This window comes from Oncorhynchus masou, chromosome 12, assembly GCF_036934945.1.
Source record: "Oncorhynchus masou masou isolate Uvic2021 chromosome 12, UVic_Omas_1.1, whole genome shotgun sequence".
NCBI classification, from domain to species: Eukaryota; Metazoa; Chordata; class Actinopteri; order Salmoniformes; family Salmonidae; genus Oncorhynchus; species Oncorhynchus masou.
The window spans coordinates 53,458,912-53,479,281 of NC_088223.1; the positions used below are offsets into that span (position 1 = coordinate 53,458,912).

The 20,370-nt window shown below is 43.2% G+C and overlaps 1 protein-coding gene across 1 annotated transcript; it reads right to left on the bottom strand.

Annotated features, from left to right (window-relative positions):
- Positions 1-1,148: 1,148 nt before the first annotated feature.
- Positions 1,149-18,426, bottom strand: LOC135550398 (stress-induced-phosphoprotein 1-like). Its single transcript, XM_064981171.1, has 14 exons — positions 18,152-18,426; positions 16,946-17,155; positions 16,701-16,842; positions 16,439-16,580; positions 16,042-16,207; positions 15,605-15,731; positions 14,936-15,038; positions 14,535-14,655; positions 14,310-14,406; positions 7,724-7,848; positions 7,523-7,559; positions 6,395-6,498; positions 2,060-2,235; positions 1,149-1,925 (listed from the first exon to the last, which is right to left on the bottom strand). Exons 1-14 carry the CDS (start codon positions 18,158-18,160, stop codon positions 1,853-1,855), a joined length of 1,632 nt encoding a protein of 543 aa, XP_064837243.1. The 5' UTR covers positions 18,161-18,426; the 3' UTR covers positions 1,149-1,852.
- Positions 18,427-20,370: the final 1,944 nt, after the last annotated feature.

Sequence of the window (20,370 nt, forward strand, 5' to 3'; positions counted from 1 at the left end):
AACGTTGTTGCCGGTGATGTCTGGTTAGGACCCGAATTACAACAGGCATACAAGCCCTCAGTCCAGCCTCTCAGCCTATTGCGGACAGTCTGAGCACTGATGGAGGGATTGTGCGTTCCTGGTGTAACTTGGGCAGTTGTTTCCATCCTGTACCTGTTCCGCAGGTGTGATGTTTGGATGTACCGATCCTGTGCAGGTGTTGTTACACGTGGTCTGCCACGGCAAGGATGATCAGCTGTCCCTCCTGTCTTCCAGTAGCTGTCTTAGGCGTCCCACAGTACGGACATTGCAATTTATTGCCCTGGTCACATCTGCAGTCCCCATCCCTCCTTGCAGCATGCCTAAGGCACATTCACACAGGGACCCTGGGCAACTTTCTTTTGGTGTTTTTCAGAGTCAGTAGAAAGACTTCTTTATAGCGTCCTACGTTTTCATAACTGTGACCTTGACTACAGTCTGTCTGTAAGCTGTTAGTGTCTTAACAACCGTTCCACAGGTGCATGTTCATTAATTGTTTATGGTTCATTGAACAAGCATGACAAACAGTGTTTAAACCCTTTACAATGAAGATCTGTGAAGTTATTTGGAATTTGACAAATTCTTTGAAAGACAGGGTCCTGAAAAAGGGGCGTTTCTTTTTTTGCTGAGTTTACATTGAGATACATTTTGCATAACAGCATTAATTTCACTTGTACACCATGTGACTAACATCATGTGTGACTAACATCATGTGTGAGAGTGGCACTTCTGAGAATGGGCGAGTTGTGTAATCATAGGACTAAAATATGATAAAATCTCCCATATTTCTACTCTAGTTCAATTTAGTGGAATCCAGTGTCATGAACTCCAGCAGACCAATGGCTTTGGTGAGACACTGAAATGGAAAAAAAAAATAACAAAAAGCTTGAAGGGAACAGTACATATATTTTAAACACAATCCTCCCCCCATTACTCTTTGAAACAAGACAAAACATCCATGGGTATGACATCGCAGACCTTCGGGAAACGGTGTCCTGCGGTTGTTGGCTGGCAACCATTTTGTGCGCCATGTGAAGTAGAAGAGCTTTTATACAAAACACCCAACTACAGAGGCTACTTTTCCCAGCTCTGTATTGTCAGTCAAAGGGGTTTAATGAAGGGAGAAGAGATTCAACGTTCAATCACCTTTAATCCAGTTTGAACACCTGATCCCAAGATCAGTACTTACAAGACCGAACAACATTTAATTCTAAAGATCTGGAAAGCACAGTAATGTGAGATTGTAAGCCCGTCTCTGTACACCGGTAGTAAAACTACATTGACCTCAAGTTTTGAAAGATATCCTGGGGGGGGGGGATCATCATAGTCAGGCGCCCTACATAGATATTGACTGGCTATCTGATCCAAGCAGGAACCAGCAGTTTTAAATACGCAAAGGAAGTGAAAAACAAAGCAGTCATATTGCACCTTGACATGGTTCGAACACCCAACAGAGACCACAAAATAGAGCATAACTTATTTTGTTATTAGCTGAAGTACTTTTGTTATTAGCTGCAGTATCATCGTACCAAACAACACTCTAGCCTTGTCTTCAGCTACTTCAACAGGGCTTTGATACCTTTTCCTAATTCAATTATTTGTTTCAGAAGGTTCTCTGATGAGGAATAGATTAAGTACAATTTCATTAAGGCCATAAGATGGACAAAGTAAAAATGAAACCCTTTGTTGGTTGAAGTTTCAGTAAGATGGCGTACAGTATAATTTTGAGGGTGGGAGGGAGAGGGGGGTGTTGTTATAACTGGAGGGAACGGAATCTTGATCCACTGTGGTCTTGCTGTTCTTCATGGGTCTGGGCCTGTTCTCTCCTTACTCATCACCGGATGGCTATAAGTCCCACATCTATCAGTTTCTGGATCTTCTGAGCAATGCCTGGATTCTTAAGGTGACTGAGAGGGAGAAATAAGGGAGGGAAAACCAATTTAAAAAAGCCAATTAGTGTGTGATTATGGTGCATGTGCTGTATACTGTGTAGTGAGTGTGTACATGTGCGTGTGATGATGCATAGAGCTGGCCCGCTTACTCGCTGAGTGCCTGTGGATCCTTCTGCATCTGCTCCAGGATCATGCGCATGGCTGGGTCACTCATGATCTGCTGCACTTCCGGGTCAGCCATGGCCCTCCTCTTCACATCCTCTGGACTGTCGTCGTTCCTCACGTGCTGGCTCATCAGGCAGCGCTGAATGCCCTCTGTGGCCTCCTGCACCCAGAGTGGAGGCAGATAGTTCAACGGTTAGCCTCAGCTTGGTCAGTGACATTAACAACAACAAAAAAAAGGTAGAAGAACTAAAAGCCATGGAGTCATATTTAATAGATATTTCTAGGGCTCTACTTTCGGCGTAATTGTCAAACGCATGATGGTTTGCAATTTTCAACCAGTTAAAGCCAGCGCTCCTAATTTCAAACCCTAGTGCCAGGATTTGTTTTTACTTGTTTTATAATGAGCTCGCTTGCGCTGAGGTGGGAGGGGTGGAAATATCTAAGGTGTGTCCTTAAAAATCATGCGCCAAAGTACCAATTTCAGCATGCACTGGTGGGGGTATTTAAGACCAACCGAAAGCTGGATTTTGACAACAGAAGCGCAGCCTATCCAGCCGTGACGCACAATGAATAGACATGGATGTAAAACTGCTGAGGGCCCAAAAAAGTGACACTTTTGTTTTTGCACTGAAACATGCAAAAAAGATCCCTGCTATGGGGAAATGCAGGTTAACTAATTAAACAAAGAATATGATCTACATGATCAGTATGTGTGTAAAATAAAAAGTGGTTAATGTGAACCTAACTCACAGCTACAAAATGCAAAGAAAACAACACGATGTTATTTGTTTCCTAGACTTTACTGCAAATGACACTCAAGTCTTGAAAAAAAAACCAATACATTATTGCAGTTAGCCATGACAGCCTTTGTAATAGACCGCTTGTGACCACACACATCTACATATTGCACTTGGGGAAAAAAAACATTTTAAAGTAGAAATAGAATGAAACAAACAGGCATTCTATTTTTGCTCTATTATAGTGGCCACTATAGTAGACGTCGGTCAAGTGCACAAGGCTACATGTGCGCAAAAATGAAGGTCACTGAGATTTTAAAAATTATAATCCCCCGCTCACTCACACGTGTTACGTTCAAGTTCAACACAACAAAAACTATGTCTTTGGGCTACACTGCACATTATACACTTTCTGCCTGTGGACATCTGTTCTACTGTACAATATGCCAGCAGAGCATGATACCCTTTGTCAGCATAATAGATCTCTTTCAGGCAGAGTACACCTGGCATACCCCTTTTATCCACTGTATTGAAGAAGAGGGAAGTGTGTGGTGTTCCTTTTAACTCTATAGTGGCATCCAGCTTAACCACATACTGTTGAGGGAAAACATTTAAGTGTCTTACATAAGTGTCTTATATCAGCTGAAAGATTACATTCTTGTTAATATAACTGCACTGTCCAGTTTACAGAAGCTTTTACTGCGAAAAAAATGCCATGCTATTGTTTGAGAGCTCCGAACATCAAAACACTTATCACCGCGATAGGTTTGATAAATTCACCTCTGAAGGTGAAATGTGTATTTATATTCTGAAATCTTGCTCTGATTTATCCTCCAAAGGGTCCCAGAGATAACATGAAGTGTTGTTAGATCAAATAATTTGTCATATCCTAAAAAAGGTCCATATAGCACGATCGATTTTGTATTTCCACTCGTTCAATTTGCAAAGAAAGGAATCGGTGATAATCTAAACCTAAACGTTGTTTCAACCAGTCAAATCACATTCGTATGTATTCCTCAGAGATCCTAGAATGTAACCAGACTTCACTATATCATTAGGGGTCTAGTATATCCTATAGGACACCACATGTGGTCGGAGAGCGATGCCTTCATGTCACGTCGATGACGAGGGTGGTCTTCACTTGATCGACTCTAACTTTGTCAAATAAGCTCCAATCGGGGTCAAACAATGCGAGCTAGATAGCCAATGAGCTGGGCTTTACGGGAGTATCTGGAAAATGTAGCTGCTAACCATGTGCGACAGCATGCCTTTTCCTTTTGGACAAAAATAATAAGAATATTCAGAGTTATGAAAACTGGTTGTTTTGCAAAAGTTGAACTTATATAATATGGCTACTAATACTGGAAAAGCCAAATCAAAGTCCAAGTTTACAGATTTGACGATATTCTTGCAGAATTTTTTTATATGAATGTAAATGTCTCCTTCACGATTTTCCCAAATGTACCTGGGTGACTTCAAACTAAATGTCATGTAGCTCGCTCATACTTCAAGTTATCCGTCTGAAACCTTGCACATACACTGCTGTCATCTTGTAGACACCATTGGAATTACAACCAGAGTGATGGTTAGAATAGGGACCTTTGTTGCATTTCAAAGATGGTGGTACCAGATCTATTGTGTTATATTCTCCTACATTCAATTCACATTTCCACAAACTTCAAAGTGTTTCCTTTCAAATGATACCAATAATATGCATATCCTTGCTTCAGGGCCTGAGCTACATGCAGTTAGATTTGGGTATGTCATTTTAGGCGAAAATTGAAAAAAGGGGGCTACCCCGTAACAGATAGTGGGTTAGTTTGTTAGCTAGTTTCACAGATTGACAGGGTCCAGTAAGCAACTAACGAGTTCGAACTTGAGGAACGGCAAGGAGTCGTATACCAGTTAATACTATAGCGAATTGGTTAGGTTACTAATGTTAGCTCATCTGAGCCATCTGACTTTATTAGCTAGCTAATTTCACAACAAACTCAATTATTTGATCCGTTAAATTGGCTAATGTTGCTCAACATTACTCTGGCTAGCTAACAGATAATTAATTCCAGCTAGCAAGATACTTGTTCCACCATACTTTCTCCCTCACCTCAAACTTTTCAAATGCCAGTTTTTCAGTTACAGCTCATGACGTAACGTACGCTAACCCCATTCCGTACAAATGTGCGCAACCGCGACATTCAAACGAGGCTGCAAAGAAAACGAATGGGACTGTAGCGACTGTGTTGACATCAAAATCTGGGGTGTGAACAAGGTTTCTATTCAAGCGTTGACTGACATGGTAATGGCTTTATAGTATAGGAGAAAAGTTGAAAAAAACTGACGCTGTACGTTACATCGTGACGTGTCATGGTGTAACATACAGCACGCATAAAGCAACTAATTCTGCTTACAGCCGCTCTCCACCAGGTGTAGCACTTCTCTCACCATTTAAAAACAAGACAGGGACAGGGTAAGGGGGGATACCTAGTCATTTTTTGCATCATCACTGCAAGCTATCATGACTCTCAAAATCCACTGTTTACTTCTGAAGATCACTTTAGTACTGCCCTAAAAACCCGATTTCAAATTCAACACAAACCTTAAAATAGGTATGTAATGAACATTATATAAACTCTTTATAGTGTTTTATTTACATTTTAGAGGCAATAAGGTGATAAGTTGGACAGATCGATTGAAAAATAGCCATTTTCCCACACGACATCTATCCTTCTCACTATCACGCATTAGGTTTAGCTTCCCCATTCGCCATTTTTAAAAAGACCTGACGGAGCTAAATGCCTTCTTGAATCATGCAGAGATGGACATCATGAAGGTCTCGTCATTGATTTTGTTGGAAAGGGGAGAAACTGTGCTTTACAATGGTATTTGTTATTACAGTTGATCTGGAAGTGTTACGTTTTTTGGGCGCTAAAATGAAGGTCAATTGTGCGGACCAGAGTGATGTACAAAAGTGAGTTAGTGCGCACTTATGCTGTAACTAGTAAATTAGTTGTCTCTTCTTTCTTCAGTCTGCATTCTGCTGTTATGTGAACGATTGGCTGAGCCTTGGATACAGCCACTAGTATTGCTCCAAACGCGCATTACTTGTTCGCTTACAGCCAGTAGTGATCCCAACACTGGATGTTTTTTTAATTTGAATTACTTGTTACTGTAGCCTATGCTATTAAATAAACTGTCATATCAGTCCACAGTGGACTAGAACGAGAAAATTCCGTGCCCCTAGCCGAATTGAAATTGATGACAACACAAAGCTCGTCAATAACCTACAGAACTTGAGACAAGCACATGCAATATTAAGCCATGGAACTCCTTGATTGGCCCGTGAGTGGCCAAGCCCTCGTCACACCTACAACTTGTTTATTCATCAGAACCCAGCTCTTTCGCACCACCAACAGCGATTGTGCTCATAATAACTGGCTGTGAAAACTACTAAAATATTTCTGACACACCCCCCCGGACCTATAACGCTACTGCCAGCACTTAGATTTACCGTTGCGTTATGTTTGTTAAAATAGAGTAAAGGAGATCCTGCTAGTGTACCAATATAAATCTGTCATACTGTACCTTGGAGGTAGAGTCAAGCTCCAGAGCCTTCTCGTAGGCAACCATCGCTTTAGTGAAATCTTTCATGGCCTCCAAAGCTGCTGCCTTCCGTGTGTATCCCTTTACTGTGGAGAGAGAAGTTAAACGTGCAGAGATGCTTTTAAAAGGGCCCCCGTTCGATGCAGTTCAAAATAACTGTACGCCAGCATTCAAGTACTCAAGACACAGCCTATTGCTTTCAGTCTCCTGATGCCCAAAATCAAGTAAGAGCAAAGGGGACCTGTATGTGCAAAGTAAAAGAATGGTGGACCAACAGGAGTTTGAGTAAAATACTCCTTTAAAAAAAAGGGAGGTATTATCAAGGTTTGAAATCAACTCAAAGCGAGAATAAACCTAACCTGATGGAATCATGCCCAATGAGGATGCAAGGTTAAAGTTGGCCGAGTATGGGACCTTCCAGGTGGCGCAGTGGTTAAGGGCACTGTACTGCAGCGCCAGCTGTGCCACCAGAGACCCTGGGTTCGCGCCCAGGCTCTGTCGCAACCGGCCGCGACCGGGAGGTCCCTGAGGCAACGCACAATTGGCCTAGTGTCGTCTGGGTTAGGGAGGGCTTGGCCGGTAGGGATATCCTTGTCTCATCGCGCACCAGCGACTCCTGTGGCGGGCCGTGCACAGTGCACCAAGGTTGCCAGGTGCACTGTGTTTCCTCTGACACATTGGTGCGGCTGGCTTCCGGGTTGGTGACGCGCTGTGTTAAGAAGCAGTGCGGCTTGGTTGGGTTGTGTATCGGAGGATGCACGACTTTTAACCGTACGGGAGTTGTAGCGATGAGACAAGATAGTAGCTACTAAAACAATTGGATACCACGAAATCGGGGAGAAAAAAGGGTAAAATTAAATTAAAAAATACATTTTAAAAAAGTTGGCAGACTATTGTCCAATGAGGTTGTGGGGTGGGCCCAAAACATCTCATTGTCCACACACCGGCAGGGCTAGAGAGCCACGACGTGTTACACAAAATTCACAATTTTCAGAGACTCTTTTTGGGTCTTGAGTGCTACTTTCTTTCAAAACTACTGGCTTAAAGTCGACAAAACCTTAACGCATCTTTAAACACAAATATAAAGCCGTTTCAAAGCTCAATACATACTGAAGGCAGGGTCAAGTTTGATACAGTCCTCGCAATCCTAAAAGATAGGTGAAAGGAAATATCAGTCAGTCCTTTTTGATTGATGAAGTACTACAGTGGATATAACATATAATATGATAATCAAGCTGGTGTTTATAAATGAGTAATGGCGAGGATGAAGCTCATACATGCATGGCACGACTGTAGTGAAGTGTGCTGTACCTTCAGGGCAAGCTGGAACTCCAGCAGCTTCGTGTAGCAGGCAGCTCTGTTGCTGAAGAGCTTGGCGTCATTGGGGTTCCTCTTGATGGCCTCTGAGTAATGTCTCATGGCTGAAGGATAGTCTCCTGTAGAACAGAGAGGATAAACGCATCATGTCAGATATCCTCACACTACCAGGGAATCTTTAGATCACACACACACACACAACTCAGGGCTGCAAACATTTGAAGAAAGTTCGGAGTGAGATTTGCCATGTGAATTTCATTACCCCCTGGCATAACCCCCAGACCAGAATATTTTACTGTGTTAAAGCTAATTTCCTGCAATTCTATATATTATGACATGGCTTAGGCCCATGACCAGGGTGTAATTAATATATATATATATATTACACACACTGCTCAAAAAAATAAAGGGAACACTTAAACAACACAATGTAACTCCAAGTCAATCACACTTCTGTGAAATCAAACTGTCCACTTAGGAAGCAACACTGATTGACAATAAATTTCACATGCTGTTGTGCAAATGGAATAGACAACAGGTGGAAATTATAGGCAATTAGCAAGACACCCCCAATAAAGGAGTGGTTCTGCAGGTGGTGACCACAGACTACTTCTCAGTTCCTATGCTTCCTGGCTGATGTTTTGGTCCCTTTTGAATGCTGGCGGTGCTTTCACTCTAGTTGTAGCATGAGACGGAGTGGAGTCTACAACCCACACAAGTGGCTCAGGTAGTGCAGCTCATCCAGGATGGCACATCAATGCGAGCTGTGGCAAGAAGGTTTGCTGTGTCTGTCAGCGTAGTGTCCAGAGCATGGAGGCGCTACCAGGAGACAGGCCAATACATCAGGAGATGTGGAGGAGGCCGTAGGATGGCAACAACTCAGCAGCAGGACCGCTACCTCCGCCTTTGTGCAAGGAGGAGCACTGCCAGAGCCCTGCAAAATGACCTCCAGCAGGCCACAAATGTGCGTGTGTCTGCTCAAACGGTCAGAAACAAACTCCATGAGGGTGGTATGAGGGCCCGACGTCCACAGGTGGGGGTTGTGCTTACAGCCCAACACCGTGCAGAACGTTTGGCATTTGCCAGAGAACACCAAGATTGGCAAATTCGCCACTGGCGCCCTGTGCTCTTCACAGATGAAAGCAGGTTCACACTGAGCACATGTGACAGACATGACAGAGTCGGAGACGCAGTGGAGAACGTTCTGCTGCCTGCAACATCCTCCAGCATGACCGGTTTGGCGGTGGGTCAGTCATGGTGTGGGGAGGCATTTCTTTGGGGGGGCCGCACAGCCCTCCATGTGCGCGCCAGAGGTAGCCTGACTGCCATTAGGTACCGAGATGAGATCCTCAGACCCCTTGTGAGACCATATGCTGGTGCGGTTGGCCCTGGGTTCCTCCTAATGCAAGACAATGCTAGACCTCGTGGCTGGAGTGTGTCAGCAGTTCCTGCAAGAGGAAGGCATTGATGCTATGGACTGGCCCGCCCGTTCCCCAGACCTGAATCCAAATGAGCACATCTGGGACATCATGTCTCGCTCCATCCACCAACGCCACATTGCACCACACTATCCAGGAGTTGGCGGATGCTTTAGTCCAGGTCTGGGAGGAGATCCCTCAGGAGACCATCCGCCACCTCATCAGGAGCATGCCCAGGCATTGTAGGGAGGTCATACAGACACGTGGAGGCCACACACACTACTGAGCCTCATTTTGACTTGTTTTAAGGACATTACATAAAAGTTGGATCAGCTTGTAGTGTGGTTTTCCACTTTAATTTTGAGTGTGACTCCAAATCCAGACCTCCATGGGTTGATAAATTTGATTTCCATTGATAATTTGTGTGATTTTGTTGTCAGCACATTCAACTATGTAAAGAAAAAAAGTATTTAATAAGAATATTTCATTCATTCAGATCTAGGATGTTTTATTTTAGTGTTCCTTTTATTTTTTTGAGCAATATAAAAGTTGATTAGTAAAAAAAAAAAAAAGATCGGTGTGGTAGAAAGGTGACTGAACGTCCACCTCCCTGTCACACTGACCATCAAGGGTGTGTTTATACATATATTTAAAAAAACTTAACCACAGATCTTCATTGTAAAGGGTTTAAACACAGTTTCCCATGCTTGTTCAATGAACCATAAACAATTATTGAACATGCACCTGTGGAACAGTTAAGACACTAACAGCTTACAGACGGTAGGCAATTAAGGTCACAGTTATGAAAACGTAGGACGCTAAAGAGGCCTTTCTACTGACTCTGGAAAAACACCAAAAGAAAGATGCCCAGGGTCCCTGCATGAATGTGCCTTAGGCATGCTGCAAGGAGACATGGGGACTGCAGATGTGGCCAGGGCAATAAATTGCAATGTCCGTACTGTGAGACGCCTAAGACAGAGCTACAGGCAGACAGGACAGACAGCTGATCGTCCGTGCAGTGGCAGACCACGTGTAACAACACCTGCACAGGATTGGTACACCCAAACAGCACACCTGCGGGACAGTTACAGGATGGCAACAACAACTGCCCGAGTTACACCAGGAATGCACAATCCCTCCATCAGTGCTGAGACTGTCCACAATAGGCTGAGAGAGGCTGGACTGAGGGCTTGTAGGCCTGTTGTAAGGCAGGTCCTCACCAGACAACACCGGAAACAACGTCGCCTATGGGCACAAACCCACCGCTGGACCAGACAGGTCTGGCAAATACTGCTCTTCACTGCTGAGTCACCGTTTTGTCTCAACAGGGGTGATGGTCGGATTCGCGTTTATCGTTACACCAAGGCCTGTACTCTGGAGCGGGATCGATTTGGAGGGTCCATCATGGTCTGAGGCAGTGCGTCAAAGCATCATCGGACTGAGCTTGTTGTCATTGCAGGCAATCTCAACGCTGTGTGTTACAGGGAAGACATCCCCCTCCCTCCCTCATGTGTTACCTTTCCTGCAGGCTCATCCTGACATGACCCCCCAGCATGACAATGCCACCAGCCATATTGCTTGTTCTGTGCGTGATTTCCTGCAAGACAGGAATGTCCAGTGAAGAGCCCGGATCTCAATCTCAATCCCATTGAGCACGTCTGGGACCTGTTGGATCGGAGGGTGAGGGCTAGAGCCATTCCCACCAGAAATATCCATGAATTTGCAGGTGCCTTGGTGGAAGAGTGGGGTAACATCTCAGAGCAAGAACTGGCAAATCTGGTGCAGTCCATGAGGAGATGCACTACAGAAGTTAATGCAGCTGGTGGCCACACCAGATACCGACTGTTACTTTTGATTTTGACCCATCCTTTGTTCAGGGACACATTATTCCATTTATGTTAGTCGCATGTCTGTGGCACATGTTAAGTTTATGTCTCAGTTGTTGAATCTTATGTTCATACAAATATTTACACGTCAAGTTTGCTGAAAAGAAATGCAGTTGACAGTGAGAGGACGCTAACTTTTTTGCTGAGTTTATATTTTTAACCACAGGTCAGGTGTATTCAGGATACTTTGAACATTAAATTAACAAAAACGTTTGACAACCTTGTTACTTTTAGATTTTTGGTGGATAAATAAAATCTATTGTTTTAGGTGGTTTGACACTTTATTCAGATAGTAATGAGAACGGGGGAGACCGGCAAATGCTAGAAAAAGTGGGAAGGTTGGAATGGAAGCAGGAATTGATCCCCGTTCTCAGGTGGAAAGTTGAATGCGACACGTCCCGGCAGTGTTACCACTGTTTCAGGCTTTGGTTAGACATTTGCACTTGGAGCTCAACAATTGGTGTTACCTCGTTAGTCAGTATGTGTTACACCTGTGCTGGTTTGTCATCTCGTTAGTGGGAAGGAGTTTCCCCTGGGCTTTAAGAGTGGCTGGCCAGTGCTCCAGTCTTGAGAGCTGTGGAGGATTAACACCTATAGTTGGCGCTCCCTATTTGATTTCTAGAAAAACAAATCCTTCATCTGATATCTCCTGTTGCTTCCATTTCTCCTGTCTAAGTTTGGTGTGGATTTTTCTTTTGTTTGCCTCTTCTTGGGCAGATTTAGTGGGTGTCTTTTCACTCCCAGTTGTTGCTAGTCAACTTTCTTTACACTTAAAACCAGTGTTCTTGCTGGAGAATGTAATACCACTACACTAAGGCTCTGCACAGAAATGGTTGATGGCAGTCTCCTTGTCCATAGACTGCCTTCAACACTTAGTCATTTGGCTGAACTCTTAAATTAAAGCTTCAAGAAAATCCTGCTAGCTCTCCAGGAGGGTTGGCCACCCCTGATTTGTTTCCCTAAGTGCTGGGTGTTTGAATATGTTTCTCAATCAGACCAACCTTTCTCAATCGCTCAACCCAACCTTGGTTGAGAGCTTCAAGTTCCTTGGTGTCCACATCACCAACAAACTAGAATGGCCCAAACACACCAAGACAGTTGTGAAGAGGGCGCAACAAAGCAGTCCCCCCCCCCCCCAGGAAACTAAAAAGACTTGGCATGGGTCCTGAGATCCTCAAAGTTTTACAACTGCAACAGCGAGAGCATCCTGACTGGTTGCATCACTGCATGTTATGGCAATTGCTCGGCCTCTGACCGCAAGCCACTACAGAGGGTATAGTGTGTACAGCCCAGTACATCACTGGGGCTAAGCTGCCTGCCATCCAGGACCTCTACACCAGGTGGTGTCAGAGGAAGACCCCAGCCACCCCAGTCAGACTGTTCTCTCTACCGCATGGCAAGCGGTACCGGAGTGCCAAGTCTAGGACAAAGGTTTCTCAACAGTTTTTACCCCCAAGCCATGAGACTCCTGAACAGGTAATCAAATGGCTACCCAGACTATTTGCATTGTTTGCCCCCCCAACTCTTTTACGCTGCTGCTACTCTTTATCATATGCATAGTCACTAACTATATATTCATGTACATACTACCTCAATTGGCCTGACCAACCAGTGCTCCCCGTACATTGGCTAACTGAGCTATCTGCATTGTCCCGCCACCCACCATACTACCTCAATCAGCCCAACTAACCGGTGTCTATGTAGCGTTGCTACTTTTATAGCCTCGCTACTGTTATTTTTTTACTTACCTATTGTTCACCCAATACCCTTTTTGGACTATTGGTTCGAGCCTGTAAGTAAGCATTTCACTGTTGTATTTGGCAAATGTGACAATTTTGATTTGATTCCAGAAAAAATGAATATCAATATTCAGGTGGTTGAGGCCTTTTAAGTTAAAGATCCTTGTCCTCATCTTATTCCACATAGACAAAATGATGCGTGTATGAGTTGAGTCATCTCTGCCATCTCTGCCTAACGTGCATACCACTAAAATGTCATTCTATTTGATATCCAATGCTAATTAGAATGACTTATTCAAAAGGGTCCAATGAATGGCTGCAATAATGTCGCCTCAATTTTCAAAGGCAAGTAGGCATATCCGATTTCAAATGTGATTACACTGGCAAAATTGGGTAGTGGAATAATAAGACAAGTGTGGGGAAGTGTTCTTGCTGACAACAATATTTACCCTATATTTTAGCTACCCAGACAGCTGATGACACAGAAGAGTATTTGTTTGTAAAAATGCCCCTCTGTGGGGATGAAGTCATTCTGACTGGCTGGGCCTGGCTCCTAAGTAGGTGGGTATGGCTACGCCCCTGCCCGGTCATATGAAATCCATAGATTAGAGCCTAATGGATTTATTTCAATTGACTGATTTCCTTAAGAACTTTAACTGAAATTGTTGCGTTCATGTTTTTGTTCAGTATAGATAAATCTCCTGAAGACAAGATCACTAATCTTCCCCTACACCTAACCAAATTATTTGTCCATTTATCACTTTATAGTCAAACTTACACTTTTTGGGTTCACAATGTTTGACAATTATTTTCATAGTTACAAATCAGGTCACCCTGCCAAACGTCCCTGCTAAAACGTACTGTAGGTCTGTCTGCTGCCTTTTCATTGTCAGTCTAAAAGCCATTCTCGAAACGAGCGGACTAATGTAAATGAGAATTAAACGGGCTTTAGTACATGCTGTCAAAACGCTGCATTCTGCAATGGGGATGGGAATTACAGCAACCTCATTTGGTTGACATTGTACAAAACAGCTCCCCCTTTTATAGTTTTATAAACTCAGCAGAGAACGTTTATTTTCTCCATTAAACTCCACTCTAATCTTGAGGGGCGTTTCTTTAAAACGTGCGTTCAATCCCATTGATCTCTTACATAACTAGATTCCTTACATAACTAGACCAATCATAGTCTTCAATGTGCAGCGGTTCACAATGTTGTGGCAAGACAGGACAATGAGAGGATCCGCTCGTGATGTTAAATTGCAGGAGCAGATGCAACGATTTAGAGCACAGTTGAAAAGTTAAACGCACTATACAATGGACTAATTAGAAAAATAAAAAAGCAGTACTTTCCAATGCGTGCGATATAAGAGGTGGCGTGAGAACGGTCAAACGTGTGTCACGGCCAATGCGTGAGTTCGCAGCTCTGCACAACTGCTCGTTGATAATCTAAAATGGTACGCAGGCAACTAAAGAAACCATAACACTAAGCACACCAATAGGAATGACATACTTTCAACCAATGTAGCTCAAAACACACCTTTCTGGAAGGACTCGTTGCCCTTGTTCTTCTCTTCCAAGGCCTGCTCTGGGTTGATGTAGGCCAGCTTCTCCTGCTCCTTCAATACCTTCTCCGCCTGCAGACACAACGACGGGATAGTGAGACAGTGAGGGGCTAGTGAGCAACGATTGGTCGGATTGGTCATCTACCCCAGAACAATACATCCCGTCAGCCCTCATTCAATACGGGCAGCACGTTCTGTACCTGCTGGCACTTCTTAAGGACATCAGGAGTGCGATGCTCTGTCAGACTCTTGTTGTAAAATTGGACTGCTTCTTTGTATTTCTCCTGCTTGAAGTACGAGTTGCCAATCCTAGCCAAGGCCCTGAGAGAGGAGGATGGGGATAAAGAGACATTAAGCATTGAGTGTATGCACTTAAAATTAGAAAGCTGGATGACTCATGCTGACATTTACATTTCCCTGGTTTGTAGAAGAGCCCACCGTTACCCGGCAATGGTGAATACGACTTAATTGGCTGCTTATTCAGGAGACCTCATCTTCCCTCATCCCATGATTGTTTGTCCCCAACAGACACCTAGCAGTTTATACCCTAGAGGGTGACTCATATGTATTATTACTTTCAGTGAATTGAGAAGGAACTCACTTGGCAATCTGTCTGTAGTCCTCCCGGTTCTCTCTGCCCACCTCGATGGCCTTGTCACACAGCTCCCTACACTTCTCATACTCTGCCTTCTCAAAGAACACAGCTGGGATGGACACCGAAAGAGAGGAGACACTTTAGAAACCAATGCCACTAGTTCATTATCAATCCGATTTTAAAGATTACAAAAACAATCATAGTGCATTACATTGCCTGCATGATGGTGCCATGGTAGGAAAAGCTCTCACTTGGAAAGTTATTGAGTACCGTTTTGCCTTTTGATAATAATTATTCGTATAAACCAGACAACTATTCTGCAAAATCACTTGCCGAGGATCCACATAACATGTAGTAATTTTATCTGCCCTTGATCACATGGAAATACATTTACCCAGGATTAAGGGGTAGAAATGTTCACTCAGTTAATCACAATTCTGATTAAGCCAAATAATTCCACAGCTAATGAGTTATATCATGGATAAAATGACTTAACTATACAGACTTCAGAAATGCATCACTGTGGATAGTTAAAATGGTAAGTACAGTAAGTCATGAAATATTAACGCCTCTCCTAAAACCATGAGTCTAAGGCGGCAGCTAGAGCGAGTTGTAGAAGATTCTAGAATTCACTCGCACACTATCGTCTCGGTCTGTGTAGTGATGATTCTATACCTGCTTGGTTTGAAATATACGTCATGTTGGTTGGGTCGTGCATGAGGGCTTCTTCATAATGTTTCAGTGCAGTGGCAAAGTCTTTCTTCTTGTATGCCTCGTTCCCCAGGTCCTTCTCCTTCAGAGCCTGTGAAAGCAGAATGGACATTTAAGCTGTAAAAGACAAAGTGCTGAGAGGGCAATAAATACTGCAAATCAGTCTGTGCAGAGGAGATGCATGCATGAATTACCATTTACCCCAGACTGAAGGTCTATAGCCCTGAAACTCTGGACCCCAAAGCCAGTTTCACTAGATTTTTTAAATTGTTACACTAATCAGGGACTGCTTTAGACCTGGGACACCAGGTGTGTGTAATTAATTATTTGGTAGACCAGAAAAGCAGCAGGCTCCGGAACTTGTAGGGTAGAAGTTTAATACCCCTGATCCATCTACTTACCTGTCTCTTGTTCTCGGGTAAGTCTTCCTCCTTGGGAGGAGGTGGCTGAGTCTCTTTGGGTTTGGGAGGAGGGGGTGGAGTGGGCTCGTCGTCTTCATCCATGCCTGCCAAGTCTAACCCCAGCAGGACTGACAGGGTGGTCATTACTCTCGGGTCCTGGAGCTTCCTGCAGGAAGAGGGACAGAGGCAAAGAGTATTTGATTCAGATCACAGAAAAGTAATAGGAGCTACAAATGAATTTAGTGTTCTGGGGCATATTACTAGTCAGACTGTTTGGCATGATCTTTGTGCTGAATTAATTTTGCATTAGGAAGGGGACTGCATCAAAGTATGCAGTATATTTCTAAATGTACATATGTAGTGCAACAAGACCAGTGGTATCCATGGGAACACTCACGAGCCAAGCTCAGACGGTTTATCCCTGAGCCGCTCCAGTAGCGCTCTGTACTCTGGATCTTTCATCAGGGCATGGGTTCGAGAGTCACTCTCCAGCTTCGCAAACATGTTGGGCATGGCAAAGGGGTTCATCATCTTTTTTTCTGGTGAGGCAAGATGAGGTGAAATTCACCACAGGCCAAATAAAGAATGGTGCGCAAACAAGATCCCATTGTGTTTTCTTTATAATCATGTGAGGGAGTGTGACGTTCAAATGTTTCTACCTGCTAGCCGGGCTTCTATGTTCTGCAGTCCCTCCTTGAGCTGCTGATTAGTGGGTTCTTGTCTGAATCCCTCTTGGTAAGTCGCTTTGGCATCCTCAAACCTTCCAAGGAACTCCTGGGCTGCTGCTTTCCTCGAGTACCCCTGTGCAAGCAAAGATCATGGTAATGGAGGCATGTCACTTTTGACAACAGCTAGTGCAAATCTACGACGCCCTCTCTGGACAACTGCTGTGATGTCGTCTCACCTTTCCCCAGTCAGGTTTAATCTTGATGGTCTGGCAGGCGTCCTCCAGAGCGCTCTCGTAGTTACCATTCTTGGCATGGGCAGCCGAGCGATTGCTGAAGAGGACGTGGTTTGAGGGGTCGAGGGCCAATGCTTCGGTGTAGCAGCGTATGGCCTCGTCGATTTTCCCTGCACTCAGTGCCTTGTTGCCCTGATCTTTCAACTGTGACACCTGTGAGTGGAAAAAGGGACTTTGATAAATTCACTTTAGCAAAATTGTAAACATATTGCCCGGTATAGTACTTCTTTACTTGTCAGTTTAGTGGGGAAAAAAACGTAATCTTGTTTTCGCCTAGTTGAGATCTGTAAACACCAATCTGATTCCTAAAGCAGACAAGGTCTGTAGGAACTAGCTGTAAGGTTTAACCCGTCCCAAGCCAGTCACCTGTTCCTGACACTTCTATGCCATGACGATGAACGCAGAAACCTATCCTTTATCATGATGCATATTAGCCACGTTTCAGCTAAACCATGTAGGTTAACGCACATTTGAAAGATGATTTCCTGAGGTGAACTGCTATTTGATAGCTAGCTAGTAAATGTGATTTCTGACTGTCTTGTAGTCCTGCGCAACGCGAACTGTTAGCTAGCTGGTTAATTTGTCAACCATGTCCTCTTGTTCGCTAACCAGTACCCTAGCTAGCTTGATATATATAGTCGTGTTAACGTTAGTAAACTTGAATTAGCGAGCTACCTAGCAAGCAGTAATGTTAGCAATTTCAGAGCATGGTCATCGTGGCCGCACCGGATCGACAGAACAGGCCTACGTTAGCTAGTTAACGTTTATATTAGCTAGGTACATACATAGTTAGCTAACTAACGTTACTGATAGCTATCTAATCGGCTGGCTAAACAGTCTGGTTATACTCACTGTAAAATGACACTCGCTGTGGGCAAAAATTATTTGCCGTCTAAATTAGATTCGATTGTAGATACAATTGAACTAGGTTGTATAGCCAGCTAATAATATAGAAACATTACCGGTTAGCTAGCTAACAATAGCACTTGAGTCCGCATAGTAAATATCTAGCTACTGCTTTCTGTCAATCGTAAAATAAGTTAAACACCCCTTATTGATCACCAATATCGTTATAAACGGTGCGACAATACTCTAAATCTCGCAGAGAAAATAGTTTGACCATAACATTGACAATTGCTAGATACTCACTTTCTCCATGTTGTAACCATGAGGTTCCAGAAACTACTGTGAGACGACAGGATGAGAGCTCCACCCCCTGCAGAATATGAATCTCGGTTGCCAGATTCTATGCAAGATAATTTTTACTTGTTTAAATCCAACAGTCTCAGTTTCATGTAATTGGTTTGTCTTATTTATATGGTATGTAGCTATGTATTAGAAAATGTATCAATATTAAAGTGTTTATAAAGATGAGGTTGAGAACCAAACTGTGCTCATACACTAACCTTATGATCACTCTGGTATGCATTGTAACGCTATTGCTTTCCCATATATTTCTGGAATATTGCGTTACGATGTGTGATTGGTTGAGTTGAGTGAATCGAGGAAATCTCAGCAAACCAGAGGCTAGTTCGCGTTGAGTGCGACGAGTAAAACAAGCGTCAAGTTACCTTGTTCTAGAAGGCTCTGTAGGTTTTTATTTTTATTTAACCAGGCAAGTCAGTTAAGAACTCATTTTTATTTACAATGACGGCTTACCCCGGCAAACCCGGATGACGCTGGGCCAATTGTGCATAAGTGTTAAAGTATTTACTAAAATAAACTAAAGTAAACAAATAATAACAATAGAAAAATCACATTAACGACTGTTCACTAGATGTTTTCTATTGATATTTTATTTAGGGATCTAGAACCTCTTCACTAGTTGTGCCGGACAGGAGGGAGGTGAAATAGGGCACACGTTTGCTTTCTGGTGTTTTTTAAAGTTCCCTAAACGGGTTAATATCCTAATAATTTCTAGATGATTCTATCTAGACGTATTGCGGAACACTGGTTGTTCTTATCAATCATCAGTTGAGTGTGATATGTTGTCAATTGTCCTGATATGACAAAAGGACAAAATAATTTATAGCCAAATCTCCTCTTAGAAAGCCCTGAGTATGTAATAAAGAATGGCATATACATGTGATGCAGGAAAACTTCAATTCGTTTTATCTAATTTCTACGAGCATGTCACATGTGCAACCAGAGGAAAAAAACTCTAGACCACCTTTACTTCACACACAGAGACGCAAATCTGACCAGAATTCTATCCTGACTCCTGTTTACAAGGAAAATGTAAAGCAGGAAGTACCAGTGTCTCGCTCAATACGGAAGTGGTCAGACTACAGGACTGTTTTGCTCGCACAGACTGGAATATGCAGTGGTGTACTACTTATGTCGTTTTTTGGGGTATCTCTACTTTAATTTTTTTGACCACTTTTAATTTTACTTCACTACATTCCTTGAAAATAATGTACTTTTTACTCCATACGTTTTCCCTGACACCCAAAGTACTCGTTACATTTTGAATGCTTAACAGGACATGATAATTGTAAAATTCATGCCCTTATCAAGTGAACACGTGGTCAGCCTCTGATCTGCTGGGCTCAATAAACACAAATGCATAATTTGTCTATGTTTGGGTGTGCCCCTCGCTATCTGTAAATTTTAAAAACAATAAATGGTGTCATCTGGTTTGCTTAATATAAGGAATTTGAAGTGATTTATACTTTTACATTTGATAATATGTATATTTAGAACCAAATACTTTTAGACTTTTACTCAAGTAGTATTTTACTGGGTGACTTTCTATTAATTATGGTATCTATACTTTTACTTAAGTATCACAATTTGTTACGTTTCCCACCACTGGGAATATGTTCCGGGATTCTTCCGATGGCATTGAGTATACAACATCAGTCACCTGCTTCCTCAATAAGTGCATCGACGACGTCGTCCCCACAGTGACCATACGTACATTTTCCAACCAGAAGCCCAGGATTACAGGCAACATCTGCACTGAGCTAAAGGCTAGAGCTGCCACTTTCAAGGAGCTTATAAGAAATCCTGCTATGCCCTCTGACTAACCATGCATGAGGGCACCACCTGATCTGGACGACTGTATTATCTCACACTCTGTAGCCGATGTTAAGAAGACCTATAAACAGGTCAACATTCACAAGGCTGCAGGGCCAGATGGATATCCAGGATGAGTACCTAGAGCTTGCGCTGACCAACTGGCAAGGGAACAGTCAACATGAGACATGTTGACTGAAAATGGTGCTGACAGAGGGCTGCCGTGCATATAGCTCTTAGGAGACTTTGCAGCATTTTGTTTTTATGCATTATTTCTTACATTATTAGTCCAGAATCTTTTGGGGTGTTATTACGTACAGCTGGGAAGAACTATTTGATATTAGAGCGGC